This window comes from Eulemur rufifrons, chromosome 16 (genome assembly GCF_041146395.1).
Source record: "Eulemur rufifrons isolate Redbay chromosome 16, OSU_ERuf_1, whole genome shotgun sequence".
Taxonomy (NCBI): Eukaryota; Metazoa; Chordata; class Mammalia; order Primates; family Lemuridae; genus Eulemur; species Eulemur rufifrons.
In genome coordinates this window covers 61441658-61466502 of record NC_090998.1, presented here as the reverse complement: position 1 = coordinate 61466502, position 24845 = coordinate 61441658, and the positions used below count along the sequence as shown (strand labels likewise).

Sequence of the window (24845 nt, the reverse complement as noted above, 5' to 3'; positions counted from 1 at the left end):
GGGCCTGGAGGAGTTCCTACGAGACAACACAAAGTAAAGGTTTACAGATGTCCCCTTTTAAGCTTATATCACAGCAGACTCTTACATTTATCTTAGCCTTCTATTTCAGTCTATCTCTTAGAGCAACACATTTTTAAGACCCAACTGTAAAGCAGTAAAGAAAATTGAACAAAGAATTTTTGAGTAGAAAGCTGCCTTTGAGATCATTCTGAAGAGCCACCCCTTTTATCTATTCTCTTTCAAACATCAAGGTTGCTTCCTAATTCCAGTATTGTGGGATGTGATAAACAGGTAGGTATTACTCTAGCTCTACCTTTCATGATTTTCAGACTTTAATCATATCTCTGCTCAGCCTACCTTTTCCAGACTACAAAGTCCCAATCTTCTCAGTCTATCCTCACATACAGCCTCCTTGTGCCTTTATTTTAGCTGCCTTCCTCTGGCAGCTGATCATCTAACACTCCTGTTTTTCCTGAGGGTGGGCAACCACAACTATGTGTATTTTACACATAGAATGAACTCTGGGCTTGGACAAATGTAGCGCATTTTGCCCCCGCCTTGTATCTACAAAATCTTCTCTGACAACATCAAGACTTTTGAGGGGAAGCACACTTGGTGAATGTCTTCAGCGGATGGTTGTATGTGACTTCTTTTCTTGGTTTATAATAGATCCTATTATTCGGGTTATTTTTTCTTTTCAATGTATCTTGTCTACAATGAAGCTCATCTACCCCATTTTGGCTTATGCAGCCTAGCTAGATTCTTCTCATTTACCCATTGAGCTTGGCATTTCAATGACTAGAAGCATTTATGTCATCTTCAGAATTGGGAGTTTTCAGATGACTAGTAAAAATGACATAAAACAAACCTCTTTGGAACACACTATGTCTACTTATCCATCTGTAGATTTGTTAACATTTTCCAGCTGAGATCTATTTTCCTGTTAAGTTGTCTTTTGGAATTCCAATGTCTTTAAATTTGACATTTAAATATGTAATTTTGACCTACAGAGTCCCCTTACAGGGGTAGTAAGCTTTTGTACTCTTACATCTTACCCCTTACCCCAATAATACCACATACGCCCTTTCAGAATCAGGCCTTGATAAAATGGTATAGTAAGTAAAGGTTTTCTTAGTGTCTCTCTACCACCTAAAAGGCACTCAAATTCCTTAGACTTGGACTGTCTTCTGTATCACTGATACAGTTGAAACATCACTGTTTCATATCTCATCCTCTTGTGTGCAAAGAATCAATCACTACAACAACATCCCAATCTGTACACAAGAGAGAAGGTCCTTTCCAGCATGGAAATAATCTATTAATATTCAGTGTCTGGTCTTAGGGATTCATTGATCCCATTTTTGCTAAGTACCAAATAACAACCAACCAACTTATTTATATTAGTGACTTCCATGATGAAATTTTAGTTTGGGCATAAAGGATATTTGGAAAAAGGTAGACTTTTTGGACATCTTTCAAACTATAACATGTGGTTAGCCACCTGCTCTCCAGTTTGAACCTGTTGAGAAAGGATAAAGATCTAAAAGTTATGTTTTATTCATGATGTCTGAAGACAGACTATTTGGGTTGACATCCTAGCTCTGCCAAATACTAATTCTGTGACCTTCGGCAAGTTATTTACCTCTCTCTCCTTCAGCTCCATCAATACAATAGAATTAAAAATAGTATCTACCTCATAGGGTTGTAATGGGTATTAAATCAGTTCACCATATGTAAAGCATTTAGAAGAGTGTCTGGCTCATATTTTGCTAAGCTGGTGTCTGCTGTTATTTTTACTTGTATTCCCAAGGACTGGCATGGTGCCTGGCGCCGAGTGGGTATTCACTTGATGTTTGTTGAATGATTGGATTGGATATGTACCTGCTGGCTAAAGAACTGACTTAGGAATGTTTGTGCTAACTGTTGTGAACTAACACATTTCAGCCTATCACTCATTTCTCTTGATTTCACATCTGCTGTTCTCATTTCCTTAAAACTACTCTTAGTCTTTTAGGCACAGCATTTTTATCCATTCTGTGGTACTAGTAACTGTGCCTGGGTCTTAATTTATATAGGGCTTGCTAGAGTCCTTTTTAATAACTCAATTTCTAGTTTCAAGCTTTGATCCAGTTTCAAGCTTTGTCATTTCTTTTTTAGATCAATCTGTTCACATCTTGGGGATTCAGATTATTTTATCAATATTGTAATTAAGCATTTTGAAGTGTCTCAGAATTAACATTATATTATAACATTCATGCCTAAAATTACGATGAAGCTTTTGACATCACAACCAACTTATTATGCATATTCCTGTCCCATTAACTCAATAAGATGCTAGTTTATTTGCATATTATTGTTTGACCCTGATATCATGGCCAATTATTTTGCATATCCCTGTCTAATTGGCTCAAATAAGTTTTTGCTATTTTATTTATTGGCCCAGCTCCCAGACTAGTGGCTTTTAGTTCAAATCAATTGAATTTGGAGTGGTTTTCTTTGTTGTGCTTTCAGCACCAATGGAAGGACAGATAAGGGTGGTGGTCAAGGGTGTTAGGAAAAAACTCCAGACCGCATAAAAGAAATATCTACTGCTTTTATCTCCCTTTTAGTGGAAAATACTGCAGAAAAAGGTAATGGGCAAGGTATTTTTCAGGGTAGAGGATACTGGACTGATGAAAGATATAGAACTTCTTATCTGAAAAAATTCCAGTATATAAAGCAAAGGATTCTATATTGCTAACAAAAACTTTTTTTAAGGGATGTATAAGAATAACATGGGAGTGTCTATGTGTGTGTGGTTGGGGAGACTTGTTTAAAATGCAATTTCCAGGTTCCCACCCTTCGATATTCAGTTATAGCTTGGTTTGAGTTCTTGAAATTTTAAATTTTAACACATACCCTGGGTGATTCTGATGGAGGTAGGCCAAAAATCACATTCTGACAAATACTGCCTGGAGGAATGATCCTGCTTCTGCTGATTCATGGTTTCTGCGTGGAATCTATGTGGTTACCTGAGTTTGGTTGAGTTGCTCTTTCCTAAATGACTTTGAATATTTAAATCTGGCTATGTTTCCCAAATTATATTTCTAGGGCAGTAGAAAAATAGATGGAGAAAATGGTATTTTTTAAAAAATGGCATCTTACAGAAAGGAGGGAGGGAGGAGGGGTGAGAGAGGGAGAGAGAGGTGTGGTGGGTGGGCAGGGGACAGAGTGAATTTTGCTGGTCCAGGTCTCAGTGACTGATCCGCACACTGGCAGTCTGACACACTGATGTTGACTCCTTTGCCACCTTTGTCACCCTTTCTTCTTCCCCCATCTTTTCCCTTAAGTAGTTGCTGCCACTTTCAGATTTCATTGTTGGACTTAGATGCTTTGGGGGACCTCTCCTACAACTTCACCCTTTGCTCTGCACAGTATAAATTTCATAGTGATAAGACAGAAGTAGGATAGCCAGGAAGAAGACTGGGGATGGGATGGAGGACAGATGGAAAAAGGGGAGGGTAAGACAATGGAGAACACTTTCCCCAGCCACTACCTCATAGTCACCTACCTAGCTCCTCGACATCAGGAGACCGTGGGAATAGATGCACATGGTTTCAGTCCTTTACATCTGTTTTCACAGCTCCCTCTTGCCCCCATGCTTGACATGCTTCTGTCATTTATTTCCCACCGTTCAGGTGAACACAAACCATAGCAAGGGGCGGGACTGCAAACTTCTTACCCTTATAGATTTCCCTTGGTTCCTAGTAGAACAAACACTTAGAACAATCTCAAAAGGCCTATGTGCTGCCTTCGGGGCACAAGGGAAGTAGAACAGGTCTATGAGACTGCCTTCTGTTTCACATTGAGCCAGGCAAGAAGAGAGTTCTGCCAGATGCCACAAATGAGTCAAGAAAATCAATGTGTGGTTCTAAGAAGGCCAGAAAGGTAGTGCCCTACAGCTGTCACGCTGGGAGTATCCATAGGGAATACTCCCTATGAACATTTGCCCCATCTGCAGGAATGCCTCAATTTCCCACAGTCCCCAAAACCTCCGTTTCTAGCCTTACCTACCCTGAGGACCTCATCTGGATGTTTCAGCTCCTGGAAGCCGGGAGGCACCTTTAGTAGGTTAGAGCAGGGAATCATTGCTCCCCCTCCTGGAAGGTGGGGGTGTGGGGAAGGGTGAATGGTGTATTGGAAAGTGCTCTTCATTGGCAATCAGGTGACTTTGAATGTTACCAACAATAAGAGTAATGGCAAGTATCGAACACCTCCACCTATACACATGCCACATAAAGGAAGAGAGTTTTTGTACATTTTCTAAGGCTCTAAGCTTCAATTTTCTCACTGGAAAATGAGAATATTACTTTCAGAAATGACCTTGCAGGACTTTTATGAGAATCATATGAGAAAACCAAGTTAAAAAATAATTTCTAAATTAGAAAGTGTTCTATAACTGATAATGTAACTTTTTAACAGTTAAAAGTAATTCTTAGATTTTAAATTGAAAGGTAGAATTTCTACCTAATAGGTCAAAATTTAAAAGCTGTAATCACTTTCATTTTGCTGATTCAGAAGTTTGGTCTTTCCTTTTTTAAACAGCACAAAACTTTCAGAATTTCATTTAATTTGTGATAGAAAGCTCAAACAAGTTATAGTCTTGACAGTCCTCATTAAAGCTGTACTCAGATGTCTCAAATTTCTGAGATGACAAAAAAAGACCTTGAGGAAAGTAATTGCTGTGACATAAATAAAGACAAGTATAATTTGAGTATAAAAATTCAGCTCAATAATACAGCTCAAAACTATGAGATACAATCTTGCACCTTTGAGAATCCTCAACCTTTCCCATCCCTTCAATTTCTTAGACCTCTTTATTCTCTCTCCCAATTTTTCCCAAATATAAAAGATTTGTCATTTGAAGGAAGATTTATTCCACACACAGAAATGCATAAAAGGCAGTGAGGATATTGACATACGTTTACTGAGCAGAAGGCAAATTCTCCCTAATTACAGGGCAAAATGGCTACACCTATTCTATTGCACTAACTTGCTCCTGAAGAACAGTTTTGCAGCCTGTAAGATTCAAGATCTCAATACAAATAGTCATTTTCTGTATAACTATGTTTGGGTCAAGGATGGACATATACAACGGTGGTCCATAACATTATAATACCGTATTTTTACTCTACCTCTTGTATGTTTAGATACACAAATACTTACCACTGTGTTACAATTACCTACAGTATTCGGTACAGTAATATGCTGTACAGGTTTGCAGTCTAGGAACAAGAGGTGATACCATATAGCCTAGGTATATAGTAGGCTATACCATCTAGGTTTGTGTAAGTACACTTTATGATCACACAACAACGAAATTACCTAATGATGCATTTCTCAGAATGTATCCATGTCGTTAAGTGATGCATGACTGTAGTTAGATACAGAAATCTCCACCACTGCTTACAAGTACTTGAGAGTTGGAATATTAAGAAAGCAAGTGCAAGGATTTACTGTAGAGATTTGCATTGTTTGTGATATGGATATATGATAGAGGCAAAATCTTTGCGCAGTTCATTTTTTTTTTTTTTTTTTTTTTGCTTCTTTTTTTTTTTTTTTAATTTAATTTTACAGAATCAAAGAGTCTAACAGTATATCTTGTTAGATACAGTATATCCTCATAATGTATACATTATTTCTTGTACAATGATATGAAATAACATGGGAAATATTCATGATAAATTATTAAGTGAACAGTGCAAGTTAAAAACAATAGTTTCATATTTTTCTCCCCACCCCCCCTTTCCCGAGTCAGCACCATCAAGTGTTACCACTCCCCAAACGGTGCGCAATGCACTCATTGTGTAGGCATACCCCCATCCCCTCCCCCACCCCCCACCTCAGTCTGATATCCAATTGGTGTCGTTTCCAGATTTGTATTTAGGTGATGATCAAGGAAACCAATTTTCTGGTGAGTACATGTGATGCTTGTTTTTCCATTCTTGGGATACTTCACTTAATATAATGGGTTCCAGCTCTCTCCAGGAGAACCATAGAGATGTTGTATCTTCATCATTCCTTATAGCTGAGTAGTATTCCATGGTATACATATACCACAGTTTACTAATCCAATCATGTATTGATGGGCATTTGGGTTGTTTCCACATCTTTGCTATTGTGAATTGTGCTGCTATAAACATTTGGGTACACGTGCCTTTGTTACAGAATGACCTTTTTTCCTTTGGGTATATGCCCAGTAATGGGATTGCCGGGTCAAATGGCAGGTCTACTTGAATCTGTTTAAGATACCTCCATAATGCTTTCCACAGAGGTTGCACTAGTTTGCAGTCCCACCAGCAGTGTATTAGTGTTCCTGTCTCTCCACACCCACGCCAACATGTGTTGTTTTGGGTTTTTTTGATAAAGGCCATTCTCACTGGGGTTAAGTGATATCTCATTGTGGTTTTGATTTGCATTTCCCTGATGATTAGAGATGTTGAACACTTTTTCATATGTTTGTTAGCCATTTTTATATCTTCTTTTGAAAAATTTCTATTCATGTCCTTTGCCCACTTTTTGATAGGGTTGCTTGATTTTTTCTTGCTGATTTTCCTGAGTTCTAAATAGATTCTTGTTATCAGTCCTTTATCTGATGTGTAGTATGCAAAAATTTTTTCCCATTCTGTAGGTGGTCTGTTTATTCTCTGGACTGTTTCTTTGGCTGTGCAGAAGCTTTTTAATTTAATCATGTCCCATTCATTTATTTTTGTTGCTGCTGTGATTGCCTTGGGGGTCTTCTTCATAAATTTTTTGCCTAGGCCAATGTCTGTAAGAGTCTTTCCTACATTTTCTTCTAGAATTCTGATTGTATCACGCCTAAGGTTTAAGTCCGTTATCCACCGTGATTTGATTTTTGTGAGAGGTGAAAGCTGTGGGTCCTGTTTCAGTCTTCTACAAGTGGCTAACCAATTCTCCCAGCACCATTTGTTGAATAGGGATTCTTGTCCCCAGAGTATATTCTTTCCCGCTTTGTCGAAAATTAGGTGACTATATGAGGATGGTTCTATATTTGGATTTTCTGTTGTGTTCCACTGGTCTGTGTCCCTGCACTTGTGCCAATACCAGGCTGTTTTAAGAACCACGGCCTTGTAGTATAGTTTGAGGTCTGGCAAATTAATGCCTCCCATTTTGTTTTTGTTGCTTAAAATTGCTTTTGCTATACGGGGTCTTCTTTGATTCCATACAAAGTGTATAATTATTTTCTCTATGTCTGTAAAGAATGATGTTGGTAATTTAATAGGGATTGCATTGAATCTGTAGATCACTTTGGGTAGTATAGACATTTTAACAATGTTGATTCTTCCGATCCACGAGCATGGTATATTTTTCCATCTATTTGCAAGTTCTGCTATTTCTTTTCTCAGTGTTTCATAGTTTTCCTTATAGAGGTCCTTTAACTCTTTAGTTAGATATATACCTAGATATTTTATTTTCTTTGTTGCTATTTTGAAGGGTATTGAGTCTTTAATTTGGTTTTCCGATTGACTGTTATTGGCATATATAAATGCCTCTGATTTGTGTATATTAATTTTGTAGCCTGAGACTTTGCTGTATTCGTTAATCAATTCCAGGAGTCTCTTGGTTGAATCCTGGGGGTTTTCCAGATATAACATCATATCATCAGCAAAAAGTGAGAGTTTGATCTCTTCCTTCCCTATTTGGACTCCCTTGATTCTGCTCTCTTGCCTGATAGCTCTCGCAAGGACTTCCAATACTATGTTGAAAAGTAATGGAGACAATGGGCAGCCCTGTCTGGTTCCAGTTCTAAGTGGGAGTGCTTTCAGTTTTTCCCCATTCAGTATGATGTTGGCTGTGGGTTTGTCATATATGGCTCGTATCATTTTTAGGTAGGTTCCATCAATGCCTATTTTGTTAAGCGTTTTTATCATAAAAGGGTGTTGAATTTTGTCAAATGCTTTTTCTGCATCTAATGAGAGTATCATATGGTTTTTGTTTTTGCTTCTATTTATGTGGTGAATTACATTTATAGATTTACGTATGTTGAACCACCCCTGCATCTCAGGGATGAAGCCCACTTGGTCGTGGTGGATTACTTTTTTGATAAGTACTTGGATTCGATTTGCTAGTATTTTATTGAAAATTTTTGCATCTATATTCATGAGGGAAATTGGTCTGTAGTTCTCTATTTTTGTTGTGTCCTTTCCAGGTTTTGGTATTAATGTTATATTGGCTTGGTAGAACGTGTTAGGGAGAACACCATCCTTCTCAATATTGGAGAATAGTTTATGTAGGATGGGCACCAGTTCTTCTTTGTATGTATGGTAAAATTCAGGTGTGAACCCATCTGGACCAGGGCTTTTCTTTTTGGGAAGGTTTTTTATTGCTGTTTCGATTTCAGTTCTTGATATTGGTCTGTTCAGGTACTCTATTTCTTCCTGGTTGAGCCTGGGAAGACTATGTGTTTCTAAAAATTTGTCCATTTCCTCCACGTTCTCCAGTTTGTGTGCATAAAGATTTTTGTAGAATTCATAGATGATATCTTGTATCTCTGTAGTATCGGTTGTGATTTCTCCTTTCATGTTCCTAATGGAGGTTATTAGAGATTTTAGTTTTGTGCTCTTGGTTAGTCTAGCCAGAGGTGTGTCTATTTTGTTTATCTTTTCAAAGAACCAACTTTTTGTTTTATTAATTTCCCTTATAGTTTCTTTGTTGTCCTTTTCATTTAGTTCTGATTTGATCTTAGTAATTTCTCGCCTTCTGCTGGGTTTGGGATCGTTCTGTTCTTCTTTCTCCAGTTCTTTGAGTCTATTCGTTAGGTTGTCTATTTGCATGTTTTCTGTCTTTTTGATATAGGCATTTATGGATATGAATTTTCCTCTCAGGACTGCTTTAGCTGCATCCCATAGATTTTGATAAGTTGTATCTCCATTGTCATTTAATTCAAAGAAATTTTTGATTTCCATCTTGATTTCTTCTTTTATAGAATAATTATTCAGGAGAAGGTTATTTAGCTTCCATGACTTTGAGTAAGAGTGAGGGTTTCTGTTTGTGATCATTGTTACTTTTATTCCGCTGTGGTCTGAGAAGATGCATGGTATAATTTCTATTTTTTTGAATTTTTGAAGACATGATTTATGTCCTAGGACATGGTCAATCTTAGAGAATGTCCCGTGAGCTGATGAGAAGAATGTATATTCTGTGGACTTTGGGTAGAATGTCCTATAGATGTCAGCCATGCCCATTTGTTCTAGCATTCTATTGAGGTCCATTATGTCTTTGTTTATTTTCTGTTTAGAGGATCTGTCCTGTACTGTCAGTGGGGTGTTAAAGTCTCCAGCTATTACAGTATTGTTATCTATCATTTGGTTGAGATCTAGTAGGGTTTGCTTTATGAATCTAGGTGCACCTAGGTTGGGTGCATATATATTGAGTATAGTCATGGCTTCTTGATGAATTGTGCCTTTAATCAGTATGTAGTAGCCATCTTTGTCTTTTATTATTTTTGTTGGTTTGAAAGCTAAGCTATTGGAAATTAAGATTGCCACACCAGCTTTCTTTTGGTTACCATTTGCTTGAAATATCGATTTCCATCCTTTTATTTTCAGTCTAAATGCATCTTTGCAGGTTAGGTGAGTTTCTTGAAGACAGAAGATACTTGGATTGTGTTTTTTTATCCATTGGGCCAGTCTATGTCTCTTGAGCGGGGAGTTCAAGCCATTCACATTTATTGAGAAAACTGATAGGTGAGACAGTTTTTTGTTCAGCTTGTTGGGTAGAACTTCATTGTGATGTTTTCTCTCCTGGGCCATTGTGGTATCTGGAATTTGATCTTTAGCTCTTGAGTAGTTTTACATTCGTGGATCTTTCTTGTGCTGATCCGTGTATAATTCTCTTTTGAGTACTTCTTGGAGGGCTGGTCTTGTCTTGGTGAATTCCCGCAACCTTTGTTTATCTGAGAATGTCTTGATTTCTCCTTCGTATAGAAAACTTAGCTTAGCTGGGTACAAGATTCTAGGCTGGGCATTATTCTGTTTCAGAAGCGTGAAAATGGGGCCCCAACCTCTTCTTGCTTGTAAGGTTTCAGCTGAGAAATCTGGCGTAATTCTGATGGGTTTTCCTTTGTAAGTTACTTGTTTCTTTCTCCTTACAGCTCGGAGAAGTGAGTCTTTAGTGGATATTTTGGTCAGCCTGATGACTACGTGGCGTGGTGTTTTCCTATTTGCTATGAATCTCCCAGGGGTCCTTTGAGCTTCTTGAATCTGTATGTCTAGAGTATTGGCAAGGCCTGGAAAATTTTCCTCGATTATGTCTTCAAATAGCTTGTCCAACCCTTGCTTGTTATCTTCTTCACCCTCAGGAATGCCAATAACTCTCAAGTTAGGTTTCTTCACATAATCCCACATTTCTTGAAGACTCAGATCATTTCTCTTACTTTTTCGATCTATCTCTGTGACTGACTTATTTAGTTGGAAGGAGTTATCTTCAATTTCTGAGATTCTTTCCTCTGTTTGATCTACCCTGCTCTTGAGACTTTCCACAGTGTTTTGTAGCTCTCTGAGTGAATTCTTCACTTCTAGGAGTTCAGTTTGGTTTTTCTTCAATATTTCAATTTCTTTAGTGAATTTTTCCTCCAAATCCTGAATTTTTTTTGCATTTTCCTTGTGTTGTCTGTCCATTGATTCTTGTATATTATTCAGCTTGTTTATAATCCATAATTGAAATTCTTCCTGTGACATGTTGGTGTTTTGAGTCTGGTTTGTGTCAGATTGTTGGGAGCTGGTATTTCTCTTTGGGGATGAGCTTTCCATTTGATTCTTTTTGCTCTCCGTGTTTTTTCGCTGGGCCCTTCCCATCTAGATTTATCGTTGGATCTTTACTTATAGATTTAGTCTGGTTAACAGGACTCTTTGTGCTCTATTCTTAGGCTGTGAAACAGTCTAGGTATGTTGCTTCTTTTGGCAAGAGGGGGAGACTGTTGTGTATTGTTCAGTTGCGCAGTTCATTTTGAATTAACACAGTAGGAAGAAAATAAACTGACCTTGTTGGAGAGTAGTAAAAAATTATTTAAAAAAGTTTCCATTTCTTATTTTCTTTAGTTTTTTGTTAATAATTATCTTAATTCACTATTAGGTCTATGGAAAACATGGGCCCACTGATACAAGTTTGCCTGAATTAGCTAATCTCATCAAACAAATAGATGAACTTTTTATTCTCCATTGAATCAAACAATTGCTAAACCATCCATTGGTTACTTTCACATGCTTTGTATTCAGCCCAAGATTTGATAGTTACTAATAGAAATAATTACAGTAATATTTAGTGCCAGGCCCTGGGCTCTCATTTATTTCTCATGATAACCTCATCAACAAGATCTTCTTATGATTTCCTCTTCATAGATAATGCAACTGAGACTTAGAAAAGCTAAATATCTTGTCCATTTTCAAATGGCTAGCAGTGGCAGATGGGGTTTAAACCCTGGCAAAGCAGGGGGGTCACGTTGGGTCCAATTATCTAGCCATTTCCAGCAAATGTAGCTTGGTATTTGAATTACCTGGAATGATCCTATTATATAATTATGGTCTCCTGGTACACAGGTCAACTTACTTTGAGACAGACCATCCAAGTGCTTAAAGTTATTTTAATGGTAAGTAGGTTAAACAAATTTGAAATGCAAGACTTGTTTTTTCAGGCCATAGCTCCTTTGTAAATAATTCATTATTCATTCAGTAGCTACACTAGGTGCTACCAGCCAGTGAGAGCATTGTGGGAGGCATAAATACAGAACACAGTCTAGTGAGTGACAAGTGTGATGTTTGAGAGAGATAAACAATACTACTAGGGGCATTTTAAAAAGGCAAAGATTTGTTCTACTGGGATGGATCCTAAAACATTCTCTCCCCTGAATACCCCATGGCTTTCTTCCTCACCTCTTCCAGGTTGTTGCTGAATGCCACCTACTCAGGAGGTCTTCCCTGACCACCGTTTAAAACTGCTCCCCAACACTCCTTACTTACATCCTGTATTACTGCTTCATAGCCCGTGTTACCCCTTAGTGGACTATATGCCTTTCCTATCTACTGGTTTCTTGTCTGTCTCCCTACATTAGCACGCAAGCTGCAGGAGAGCAGGGTCTTTGCACTATTTTATCCACTAATGTAAACCTATTGCTCCAAAGAATGCTGACTCAAATGAGGGACATGATACAAATGAATGGAGGAAATAATACTTAACCTGGGCCAGAAGAATGGGTAGGGTTTAGCTAGACATTGTTGGAAGGAAGGGATTTCAGGTGAAGGAAATGACCTAAGCAAAGAATGGAGGCAGCAATTCCCCTAGCTCCTTTGGAGAAGAGTATGCTGGTCAATTTGCTTAAAATGAGATATGGGATGACGTAGGCTGGAATTATCTACATTATGTAGGCCCGAGTGATTAGGACTTACTTGCAGAGGCAGCAGGGAGCCCTTAAAATTAGGGCTCTTCAAATACCTTTATTTAATATTTTAAAAATAAAATCATTCAAGGTAATTCAAATTTGGGGGTGCCTACAGGTTGTGTGGTTCCTGAGGCTCACATAATTTTGCTGGTTCTCTGTAGAAAAAATAATATATGATTATAACTGCTAAATTAGGTATGACCTCTGGCCTTGCCCCTTTTATGTCACAATGCTGAGTCAGTGCAACGGGTGGTAGAAGTCATCCCAGATGCCCTTCTTTCACTAGGGTATCTAGTAATAGCCTAACTGTACATAATATGATCATAAGCCACATAAATATATCCTGCTACACCCAACTTTCCTTAGCCAAATCCCCAAAATGCCTGGAGTCTTTCCAATGCCACTAAACCAGAAGAAATGGGTGGTGGAGGAGAAGTCAGAGTGGAAAGAGACAGCAAACTGTGATTAACAGACAGTGGTTGGAATAGCTATCTATGACCATGGGAACTCATTTCCAGGACCTTGGAAGAAGTTAGAACAATTGAGGGGCACTGAAGCTTTATTTGCTCCGTGGTAAAGCTGCTCTGTAACTCTGCTGAGGGTACAGGATTACTTAGGAGGAAGACGAGGGGAGTGCTAGACATAAGTGATGAGGGGATGGTTAGCATGGAAGTTTAGAATGAAGCATGTGAGAGAGAATACAAAGGGTACTTAGCTATTGAACCAAAGGACAGAAAAAGATCAGTCATTTCCGAATAATAAATGGTAATCTGGGAGTGAAATGTTACTATTGTTCAAAATTTCTCTGCGTGTTTTTCACATATAGTCACATTAAATACTCTTTATAATTTTGGAGGAAACAGTACTGAATTGCTTTAAATTTGCTATGTTATGCTATTGGGCAACAGAAGCAGCAAGTTACTAACTAAATAGGGTCTTAGTGACATGAAAGAATTGAGTACAGCTTCCTCAGGTGACTTACTTACAAAGAAAAATAAACTTAAGTACCAGGAGAATTTGGTTGACAAATGAGTGGGTCAGTGAGTGGAAGCTCAGCTTTAGCACTTTTTAAATTTTATGCTTTGGAACATAAAATCACCATGTTGCAATAGTATGATCTTTTGAAGTTTGCAATATTTTCGTGAGAGACAGTATGGAATAACAAGTAATGTTGGCTGTAATCCCACAGACATAAACCATGACAACTGTAGTCGATTTATGATGACCTTGTGGCATATCAAGAAAATTCCTCACACTTTAATGATTTACTGGAAAATTAAAAATGTAATTGATTTAATCATACAGAGAAAAAGAAAAATTATGTTCAACCGTGGAAATGACAAGTCCTTGAATTGACTTTGCTTTTGAGCAAGAGTATAGTTGACTTACCTTATTTGACTAAGGTTGGGTTGTACAGAATTTTTAATCCCTAAATCTCTCCCACCCCCAACATAAAACGTAGAATTAAGTGCATTACCATGAGGATTCACTCTCAAACAGAGATTTTTATTATTCATATATGTATTTGAAATGCTGAGTATTTAATAAAATGGTATTGTAAAACTGTTAGGTTATCAAATACCTAATACATAAGTCTCAGATAAAACACTATTTTTTATATCATGGGTAAATTTTGACCAAAAAAAAAAAAAAATTCAACACAACTGTAATCTGTCATAGGCATTGCCTTTCAGAAGAGAACCAAAAATTTTCGGCTTTCAATGCCATAGAAATGACAATTGAAACTTTGGCTATGAAGAAGGAAAACAGATTTTCTCTTCTATGCCAATTCCGATAAATTGAGAGTGGCTTCCTGGGGCACTGTGCTGGGATGAATTCTGAGACTGCTTCCAGGCTCTGTTTGAAAGAGAACTGTGATCAATTAAGGAGTGGGGAGTCGCAGCGTGTGTGCTATGCATTTGGTATCCATGATGAAACAGCATTTAAAAAAAATCAATAAACACCACAGGCTTACCAGATAAGCCACCCACATCCATCTTCTTCAGGTTCTTTGCCTCCAGAATGACAACAGTCAGTTTGCCAGCAGTCGGTACATAGCGAAGGGAGAAGCAGATATCACCCAGTTTCTCTTGCTATGAAAACCAATAAGAAAATGTTAGTAAGTTTTCACATCAAGGTGAATACAGCTTTTACATAGACATTTTAAATCCTTCAAGAGGAGGGCTATGGCAATTAGGATTTGAAAATGGTCAGGTCCAATGCTTATTTACACAGTGGTCTTTTTTTCAAAAGACCATCTATTTCAGCTTGTAAAAAAGACCATCCATGCCTTAATATTGATCAAAATTATCTATGCGTATACAGGAAATGAGACCAAGATGACTTTTTTAGTGATTCTGTACTATGAATAGGACTACAAAACTCTCAGCAGAATTTTCATGTTACTAAATAGCTTTGAAAAGAGCCTAACGTTTCGTCAGGAGAATCAACCTATCTAAATTTTTGTCTTTTTAAATTTCAAATAGGATTACCTCTGATACTCTATATTTAGGTTTTTGCGAAAAAAGACTTGCATTTGTATTCCATCAAATTCTATTTATTGATGAGAAATTCTGAATTCCTAAAAGCATAAGCTTTTGCACTTTGAAATTTTCTAATTTCAAATGAGGTCTAACTTTTTTTCCTTATCCTAAGATTTTAAAAAATCTAATCAGTAGTCTGGAAAATTAAACACATTATTATACAATACAAACCATATCATAGCTCCTCATGTGACTTCATTGGTACTATATTTTAGGCCCAAAGAATATTCACCAGTCCTGTACTCAGGCATTTTTTGACAACTGATCCAGAGTTTAAAATGATAATATAGAGAACTTTTATTTTTTTCAGAAAGGACTCCTACTGATTCTCCCACCTTGCATCTTATTCTCTAGGATAACTAAGACCCATGCTATTGTTCAATGCTAGTGGAATTCGTATTTATAAACATGAGAGAAAGAGGAGTTTGTTGTACCCTCCTCAGACACTGTAGGCTCTAGATTGCTTTTTGACATATAGGGAATTAGTAATATGGCAAATCAGGGTTTATTTCTTAGTGTTTTCTCCCACAAAATGTGAATTCTGATTCTAAAGAAGGCAACAGTTGTGTTAGAGTTCTGCGGATAAACTTTTAACATAGGGGTGAGGTACAGAAGACCATATTCTAAGGACTTCTCATGTTATACTCTTCTTTTTTTTTTTTTTTTTTTTTAGACAGAGTCTCCCTTTGTTGCCCAGGCTAGAGTGAGTGCCGTGGCGTCAGCCTAGCTCACAGCAACCTCAAACTCCTGGGCTTAAGCGATCCTACTGCCTCAGCCTCCCGACTAGCTGGGACTACAGGCATGTGCCACCATGCCCGGCTAATTTTTTCTATATATATTTTAGTTGGCCAGATAATTTCTTTCTATTTTTAGTAGAGACGGGGTCTCGCTCTTGCTCAGTCTGGTCTCGAACTGACCTTGAGCGATCCACCCGCCTCGGCCTCCCAGAGTGCTAGGATTACAGGCGTTGAGCCACCGCGCCCGGCCACCTGTTACACTCTTCTTATGATGACATTTGGCTTATCTATAACTTGACATACTGTGCTAAATAAGCCAGAGTCTCTGGTGTGGAAATAACTGCCTAGATGTAATTTAAGGATGTAAGGAAATATAATTCCTTTTTTTGTTTGTTTTTTTGGATAGTCTATAACCACCTTTCAAAGAAGAAAGAATATGATTTACCTATAGGTAAGGAGCAATATATTCAACTTGTGTGTGTATGTGTGTGTGTGAGAGAGAGAGAGAGAAAGAGAGACACTTTCTGCTAAAGTGATGCCTCTGTGGGAAACATCACATGTGTTTATGGCCCCAATCCTTTCATTTCTTGAGTCCCTAGAGCACCTTACCAAGCATCTCAATGTTATTAATACTAAGAATTTTGTTTTTGTCTTATTTTTCACCTGTCTTAATTATTCCACATGATTGTAAACTCCTTGAAGACAGGATCCTTGTCTGAATGATCACTTTGTACACGTTTTCAAAATGTAAATAAATGGAAACTTTAGAAAATATCCCTGTTTTGAATTATCTAGGTCATAGTTCCCTTCCATTAGTACAGATAATAGAGAGCTACTTCTAATGTGCCAAATTCACCTGACGTGCCTACTCAGCCCTAGGAATTAATTTACACGTCAGAAGAGGCTAGTGGAATAAATTATTCTTCATAGTCTCTGAAAATAGAGAATGGAAGTCGATATCATGAAAATTAATATAAAGTGTGGACAAATTCATCTGAACTTTATGAGACAAGAGAAATGTAAATGAACAAAATTGCTGTTCAGAAATGCTCATTAGCAGGAGCGTTCTTTTTGCAGGATTCTGTCTATTCTCCACAATAGCCTCCTTGGGGAACTTGCTGTGTTGCAGGCTCAGGTTACTCTAACTGTTCTAATTAGGCATTTCAGACATGACTGCTCTCTCTTAAATAACACCTCTCTTTATGGGCCATAATCTAATTCCACGAGTAATTTAGGGGCATCACAATCACTTTAAACAAAGAAAGAGTACAAATTATCTTTCCTCCAGTATCTTTTTATTCCTCAATATTACAATATATAAGGGATTTAAAAGATTTTACATAATGTTTAGCTTCAGAAGAGAGCATTTGTAGAGCATTAAACAATATGTCTCAAGTAGGAGAAATATGTGAGGTTACCTATAATTTTAAAGCTATGGGATGGGGAAAGAGTGAGTGTTTAAAAGAAAAATATGGATGTTTCAGGAGAAAAAGAAATATGGAAAAGTGCTTATTTTAGCACTCTTTATAGATCCACATTTTATTCATTAACTTAGGAACTTGAACATGTGAAATTTCATTTGGTCATAAAATTATCATAATTGGTATACCAATTTAAATACATATTTTCTATTAATTAACTGAAGTTACTTTTCAAAATTTTAATATTTTATTAGTTCTGGATCTATAAGCTATTTGAAAGCTAGTCACTGTTTTTTTCTGAAATTTGTGTCCTTTGTGGCATCAAGAACCTAGAGAACAACTAATTTCCAGAAAAAGGCAAGGAAAATATCCAGTTTCTAAGAACATTTGTCTTGTTTTTAAAATTTTCTGAGTTGTAACTATTTGAGGTACAAGTATATGCTTTTCCTGATGCTTTAAGAATCAGCTATAACGATGTGCTAAAACTAAAAGTTTGAAAATTGGGGCAACTTTCTTCGACTACGTGAAGGTTTGACCCTTTATTAATTGACTTAGGATACTTGTGAATATGATTGCTATGGTTTTTCACATGTTGTGGGAACCTGACATTCATGGGAAGCAAGAAGAGGAACAGGTGGACCATGGGGAGGCCGTGACACCACCTGCAGGAAGGACATGCAGGGCAGGACTCTGCACTGCTGTGTCAGCCCCTGAAGGGGTGTCCTGTCTGCTATAGTCAAAACGAGGCTCACGTCTGTGATATACATAGTAATCTGGTGTTGGTACCTTTGAATCTTAGATTTAGGGACTCATACCAGTATGAATGGTTGGAAATAAATATTTTCTTTTCCTCAATGAAGTATTTCCCTGAACTTCTGTGATTAGAGGAGTACTTTTGTCCCTACAGTTTTGTTCTAGCATGTGAAGATTTTACTGTATCTGTTGTCCATCTACATAAAAGATAGTTTTTGGTGAACAGTCTTATATTGAACTCTTATTTCATAGTTCTGACATGTCAGTTTGGGAGAAGTGTGGTTGGACAGCAACAAATACACATTTAACATTAAACATTTTATTTATCACTCTAAAGTTCTAGAAATAAAGATTTTCTAAATTTTTGAAGTTTTATTTGGTGGGATTATCATGATGGGGAACAAAAGGAGGGGAGAGTTCTTGGAAAATTTACGAAGGAAAAAGAAGATGCCCAAGTCTGTATCTCAGACCCTTACTGCTTCTTCACAATTCTGTCTAGTTTTTTTCCACAACAGCCCTGTCACTGAAGTAGGTACTGACATGTCCATTTTATAAAGAAAGATTTTGAGGCTCAGGAGTTATAGAAGGTTACATAGGTATCTCTGTGGAATTTGAAACAAGTTCTTTTGACTTAAAATCTTGAGTTTCTTTACTATTAAACTGCCATCTGGAATGATGGAAATAATGTTTCAGCTAACCATGCACTTGGATATCCATCTTCACTTTAATTATATCTCTAACTATTAATAAATGGGTGTTCAACACCAACCCCTTCCTCTTGACTGTTCTTCTTTTCAATATCCTTTTCTTTCACTTTTTTCTTTCACAATCAACATGACCTATACCTAACCACATCCACCTCACTATGACATCTGTCTCCATTGCCACCACTGCCACCACCTTAAGCCTACACCATGACCTTGGCCACTGCCATCAATCACACTTCTATCACCCCCACTTCCAATTTTACCGCAAGTCCCACTGTGTCTGAGCTCAAGCCCTCACCACTTATGTTGTATTTTTTTGAAACAGTCTGATGAAAGACTTCTTTAGTTACAGTCTCTCTGAAGTCCAATGTAGGCTGCATACTAATGCCACATTAACGTCTGAAAAGTCCGAACTGAACTCCTCATCCTGCCTTTCTATAAGCTCTAGACTTTGCCTCTACTTCACTGTCTCCTTAACCTTTAGAATATATTTTGAATCTGAGCACATCTTCCCACTTACAGGGTCATCACTCTAGTCCGTGTAGGGTGACCAAACATCCTGATTTGCTCAAGACTCTCCTGGTTTGAGCCCTGAATGTCCTGCATCTGGGGAAACCCCCCGGTCCCAGGCAAACCATGACTATAGTGGCAACAGTAATTCCATGGCGTCGTCATTCCTGGCCCAGACTTCTATAATAGCCTCACAATAGCCTCTCTGCATTAATGTTTGCTCCTTCCTAGTCTCTTTATCACATAAAAAACAGGGTGATCCTTTTACAATGGAAATCTGATTATGGGACACTCCTACTCAAAGCCCTTCGATATCTTCCCATTTCACTTAGGATGATAATATGTGTTTCTTGGCCGGGCGCGGTGGCTCACGCCTGTAATCCTAGCACTCTGGGAGGCCGAGGTGGGCGGATCGTTTGAGCTCAGGAGTTCGAGACCAGCCTGAGCAAGAGCGAGACCCCACCTCTACTAAAAATAGAAAGGAATTATATGGACAGCTAAAAATATATATAGAAAAAATTAGCCGGGCATGGTGGCGCATGCCTGTAGTCCCAGCTACTCGGGAGGCTGAGGCAGGAGAATTGCTTGAGCTCAGGAGTTTGAGGTTGCTGTGAGCTAGGCTGACGCCACGGCACTCACTCTAGCCTGGGCAACAGAGTGAGACTCTGTCTCAAAAAAAAAAAAAAAAAAAAAAAAAATATGTGTTTCTTGCACTAAAAGGGCTTATATGATCTGACCCCTGTTCTCCTGATCTCACTTTGCCTTTGCAAACCATGCCAAACACACTTCTATCTCAGGGTCTTTGTGTTGCTATTACTTCTGTCTGCAATATTCTTGCCCCAGATACTAGTCTGAATCTTGCCATTAGTTTATTCAGCTTTCTGCTTGTATGTCATCTCTTTAGGGACTTTTTCCATGGCCGTCCTATCTAAAGCAGTCCAATTTGCTCTTAGACACATAGACTACCACTCCTCTTGCCCTGCTGCTTTTTGTTTTAGCACATATCATCACTTCACATTCTGTTATGTTTATTCAGATATTCCTCACCAGAATATCAGATCCATGAGAGAAGAGACTTGTTTTTTTTCTCACTGCTGGGTTTCCAATGTTAGAATAGTGCCTATGTCTGTTGAGTGAATAAATGCACATTCTCTACAGTTGAATACAGTCAGGGTGGTCTTTTCAGTATCCTCTTTTGTCAAAAGTTGGGTTTGCTGGGGAAGCGGAATCAGATTTGCAAGCAGGTTTATTGGAGTGTATCCTTTAGATCAGTCTGGGGGGCACTGAGGGAAGCAGGATTGCACAGGCAGAGAAGTTGGGCTATGATACAGTTACATCAAAGGGCTCAGCCGATCCCATGGGGAACTCTGGAGCTGGGATAGTTTCTCAGAGATATTCTGAACTGGGGCAACAGGGATGAGATTTTACAACCCTGAATCCCCTAAGCATTGGGTATGGGCTGCCCCCACATCTTGGGTCAGCGCCTCTTCAGCTGAGGGTGATACTGAGAAGGGGAAAATCAGTTACGAGCTGTCAGCCATCCACACTGTTGACAGCTGGGTCAATAATGCCTTGATCATGAAGATGGTACAAAGATTTGGGGAGGTGGAGGAAATGTGCCACAGTAGTCACTATTTCTCTATGAGCTATGTTCTTTCCCATCTCCAGATATTTGCTCAGTTGGAAAATCCATCTGCAATGCCTTTATTCCCTTCTGCCTAATCAAATTACTCCTAACCATTAAGCCCTAGTCCAAGTTCCATAAAAAGCACCTCTTTACTATTCTAGTACACATGGATTTCTGCTAGCAATTGCTTTATACCAAGTAAAATGGTGCCTAGAGATTATTTTTCCCTATTTATTTTGTCTAGGTGAGCTCAGCTAATCTTGAACTCCCAAAGAGGAGGTGGGTTGTACATTATACTACTTTTCTATGCCTAGCTCCAGGTGTAATAAAGGCTCCTAAATAATTGTTGGTGGACTGTATTGAAATGAGAACCTCACCAGTCTTCTGCTTTGTAAACAGCGCTGATGCTAGTACTCCATCAACAGTGCCTCCAGTTTAATTGACAAATCAACTAATGAATTTATCTGGAGCTCCTCCTTTGTGCCTAGAACTATAGACACTGCCATATTAGCCCTGTCATGAAACTAGGAATGAAAACATTTCTGGAGGTATAGATTTTATAAGATAATTTCAAGACCCTGTAGGGTTGTAGCCAACAGATGAGTGCTTTTGCTGGTGTGATTATCTCATGAAGGGGCCTTATTACTATTAGGAATTTCAGCTGTATGTATAATTTTTTTTAGTCAATTGCCTTGATCACTAGGTGGAAACTGCCAGTTAGTGTTAGAAAGTTCCAACTGTGAGATTCAGAGAAATTAACCTGCTCTTTTAGAATATGGAGCTGACAATCAGAAAGCACCTTTGTTCTGAGCAGCTTGATAATTTCATTATTTTTTTTAAAAGCAGCTACTGAATAGAGTAGACACAAATTAATGATTTAATAGACAACCGCAGAAATACCTTTCCTTTTTGAAAAGGATTATAGATATTAGAACAAAGGTCATCTCCAATGGATAAATAAAAAGCTTGATTTAAAATGAATATTTATTTGATGGCTTCTGTAGTCCCATCCATCATTCTATGTGTAAAAAGAAGGGTTCACTTTAGTGACCTTTGCAAATGGGGATAAGTTTATACATTTGCTGAAAACACTGTACATTTGAGTGAGTTTCTTAAAAGTACCAGAATTGACTTAATGCTGTGACATTTTAAAAGGATATATTCTATTTATGTTAATCATCAGAAGATTTTTCTATGTGTTAAATTGGCAATGCATTCTCCAGTGAGTAGATGGTTTTTCAAAGGTTGAGAGTGTGTTTAGAGGTGACAAACAAATGGAAGTCCAATAATCTCTTGAAATGAAAATTCAGACCATTTGCATATTTTCCATTTGTAAAAATACTAAAAACGTTCTTCATTTATGAGAAGGACAATGTTATGTTTTTAATTTTAATAAGACAATGAGTGGCTTTAAATATATCCTGTGGATGGTAGTATTTTTCAGCTTTATTCCCAGAACTGCTCTCATACCCCTGAACTATCTGCCAAATCGGTATTTACATCTAATGGACCAGATGGTCACAGCGTGAAATGTTGCTGTGGAATGTACCCAGGCTGGAAGGACTGAATCTGGCCTAGTGTCCAAATGTGCAGTGAATTGTTCAGGTGAATGAGACAGTATGTTGTGTCTTTGAATGCTTATATAACCCATTAACTTTGTATTCATCCAATTATTCATTTATTTCTTATTAAAAAATAATTCTTAAGTTCACCATTGACTCTTCCAGGCTATAGTCTAGGCTCCAGGGATACCTAGATGAGTAACAATATAATGTGGTTGACTGCACCACAGAGGTAGCGTGCATGCTAGGGGAGGAGATGACCGAAACTTTCCAGGATGTAGTAACAGAACTAAGGAAAGGGGGACTTTAATTGGAGATTTGTTTCCTCCAATAATCATTATCATTTTCTCCAAGCCACTCATATGCCTGTTCTTTGTAAAAACCAATGTGCTTGCCATACAAATGTAGCTTTAAGACAAGCCTTCTAGCTCTGCCCATTTAATCATAGCTAATGTGTAAGTGGGGGGAGGAGGGCAGGTGACATATAAGTATCCTGGAAGAGACCCATCGTCCTGGCTGAGATGTGAAAATTCAGTAGGAAGAGTCAGCATGAACCCTAGGCACAAGAGGGCAAGAGTGTTCTAGGCGTGGGATACAGATACAAAGTACTTTACCCCTTTAAAAACTTAAACCAAGTTACACTTCTCTAAATGTAAAATCCATATAATTTAATTAAAAATGGATTTTTTACCTTATCATGAAGAAATTTTGAAGATTTAAATCATATCTTTAGTTTATATTTTGATTAAGATATACACTTTGGTCTTATTAGAAATGATAATTAACAAAAGAAAAATGAATATCCTGACGTGACTGAAATAAGGATGGTGAAGATAGAAAATAAAAGTGCCTATTAAAAGTAACAGTAAAGAACAGCATAAAGTGATGGAATGAGTACTAGACTGCCGTGGGCATTAGTTCACTATTTGTTTATTCAACAGATATCTGTTGGACACCTGTGTGCCCGGCACTGTCCTAGGCACTGGGGCACAAAGCATGCAAAAATCAATGAACAAAATAAACATAGTAAAATAAAAAGCATGTTTGGTGTGGTATGGGCTATGGAAACATAAATGAGGCAGGAGAGAGGCAGATTAATTTCAAATAGGAAGGTGTGAGGGAAAGTCTCTATGAGAAGGATTTGAAGAAGGTGAAATGTGGTCAACTACTTAATCATCTGGGCCTCACATTCCTTGTCTTTATGAAATAGGCCTGGATGACATAGCTGTGAAGATTCTTCCAGTTGGGAAATCATATGTTTCCGTGATTTTTATGTATCCTAGTTACCTGTCTGGTGGTTCTCTGAGCTTTACTGGACTGTGAGATAATAAATGGCTGTTTTAAGCTGCTAAGTTTGTAGTAATTTGTCATGTACAATAGAAACCAGTAAATGCACTCAGTTCTTTTGTTTTCTTTAAGACTATCCTCTTCCTCTCTTCTCTAGTTGCCTTCATTGTGGATTTCATAAGGCAATCCATTGGAGTATGGAAAGAAAATATTAGGCCTTCTATTTATATTTATTTTTATCCCATATTTTTATTTCTTTTTTATTGTTTCATTTATGTTTTATAAAACATCATATATTGGTATAGTAGAATGTATATATAGTTAATAGATAAACAGATATATTAGGAGTATGTGCCAAATATTTTACCACTGACAAAAGACAAAATAAAGTTTGGAATCTTTTCTTTAAAATATGTTTAGGAGACTCCTCAGCAACTGTGAAGTCAGATTACTTGGGTTTAATTCCCAGGTTGGCCCGTGTTGGCTACCAAGCCTGGGAAAGTTACTCTTTTGAGCCTCACTTTTCCCCTAACACCATAGTCATGGAGTTGGTAGAATTATGAGTTAGTATGTGTAAAGGAGTTAGAAGAGTTCTTGGTCTATAAGATATACCGTATGAGCTATTATTAAATGAAAATCCTATTTCAACCACCTTCTTTCCTACATAGTGTCATGTCTCTCTGCTCCTTTTCACAGACAGTAAAGGGATTGGCTATAATCTGTCTCTATTTCTTCATGTTCTACTGATTTCTCTCTCCCTCATTTTATTGAAATGGCTGCTACTCAGGTTTCAAATGACATCCTATCACTAAGCCATAAATATTTTTCAGGTCTCACTTCTGTGACCTCTCCACAGACTTTGTTTCCCCCCTCTTTGTTAGATTCTGTCACATAATGCTTTCCTGATAGCAGTTTTTCTACTTCTTTCGCCACTCATTATTGTTCTCCTTTCTCAAGGGTTAGTTCTAGCCCACTTCTTTTCTTCATAAACTAATCTTATTCCAATTTATAGCTTTAGTTACAAAATAGAAGTCATTTTCAAGATTATATCTCTAGCACTGGTCTTTTATCTAAGCCCCAGACTCATGTCCAATCGTCTACTTGTCATTGAACATTTCATACACATCTGAGACTCAAATGCCAAAGAACAAAGTTATGATCTTTCTTCCAAACCTGGTTCACTCTATTTCAATGAGTGGTACTGGCACCCAACTACTTGCTTCAGCCAGAAAAATGGGGCATTGCCATGGACCATCGACTTC

The 24845-nt window shown here is 37.8% G+C and overlaps 1 protein-coding gene across 2 annotated transcripts in view; it reads right to left on the bottom strand.

Moving 5' to 3' along the window:
- The window catches only part of SYT1 (synaptotagmin 1), a 198552-nt gene that overhangs the window by 76986 nt on the left and 96721 nt on the right, over positions 1-24845 (bottom strand). For both annotated transcript variants that reach the window (XM_069490422.1, XM_069490423.1), the window contains exon 6: positions 14412-14529. In XM_069490422.1, coding sequence (XP_069346523.1) covers positions 14412-14529 — 118 coding nt within the window. The remainder of the gene's footprint in view (positions 1-14411; positions 14530-24845) is intronic.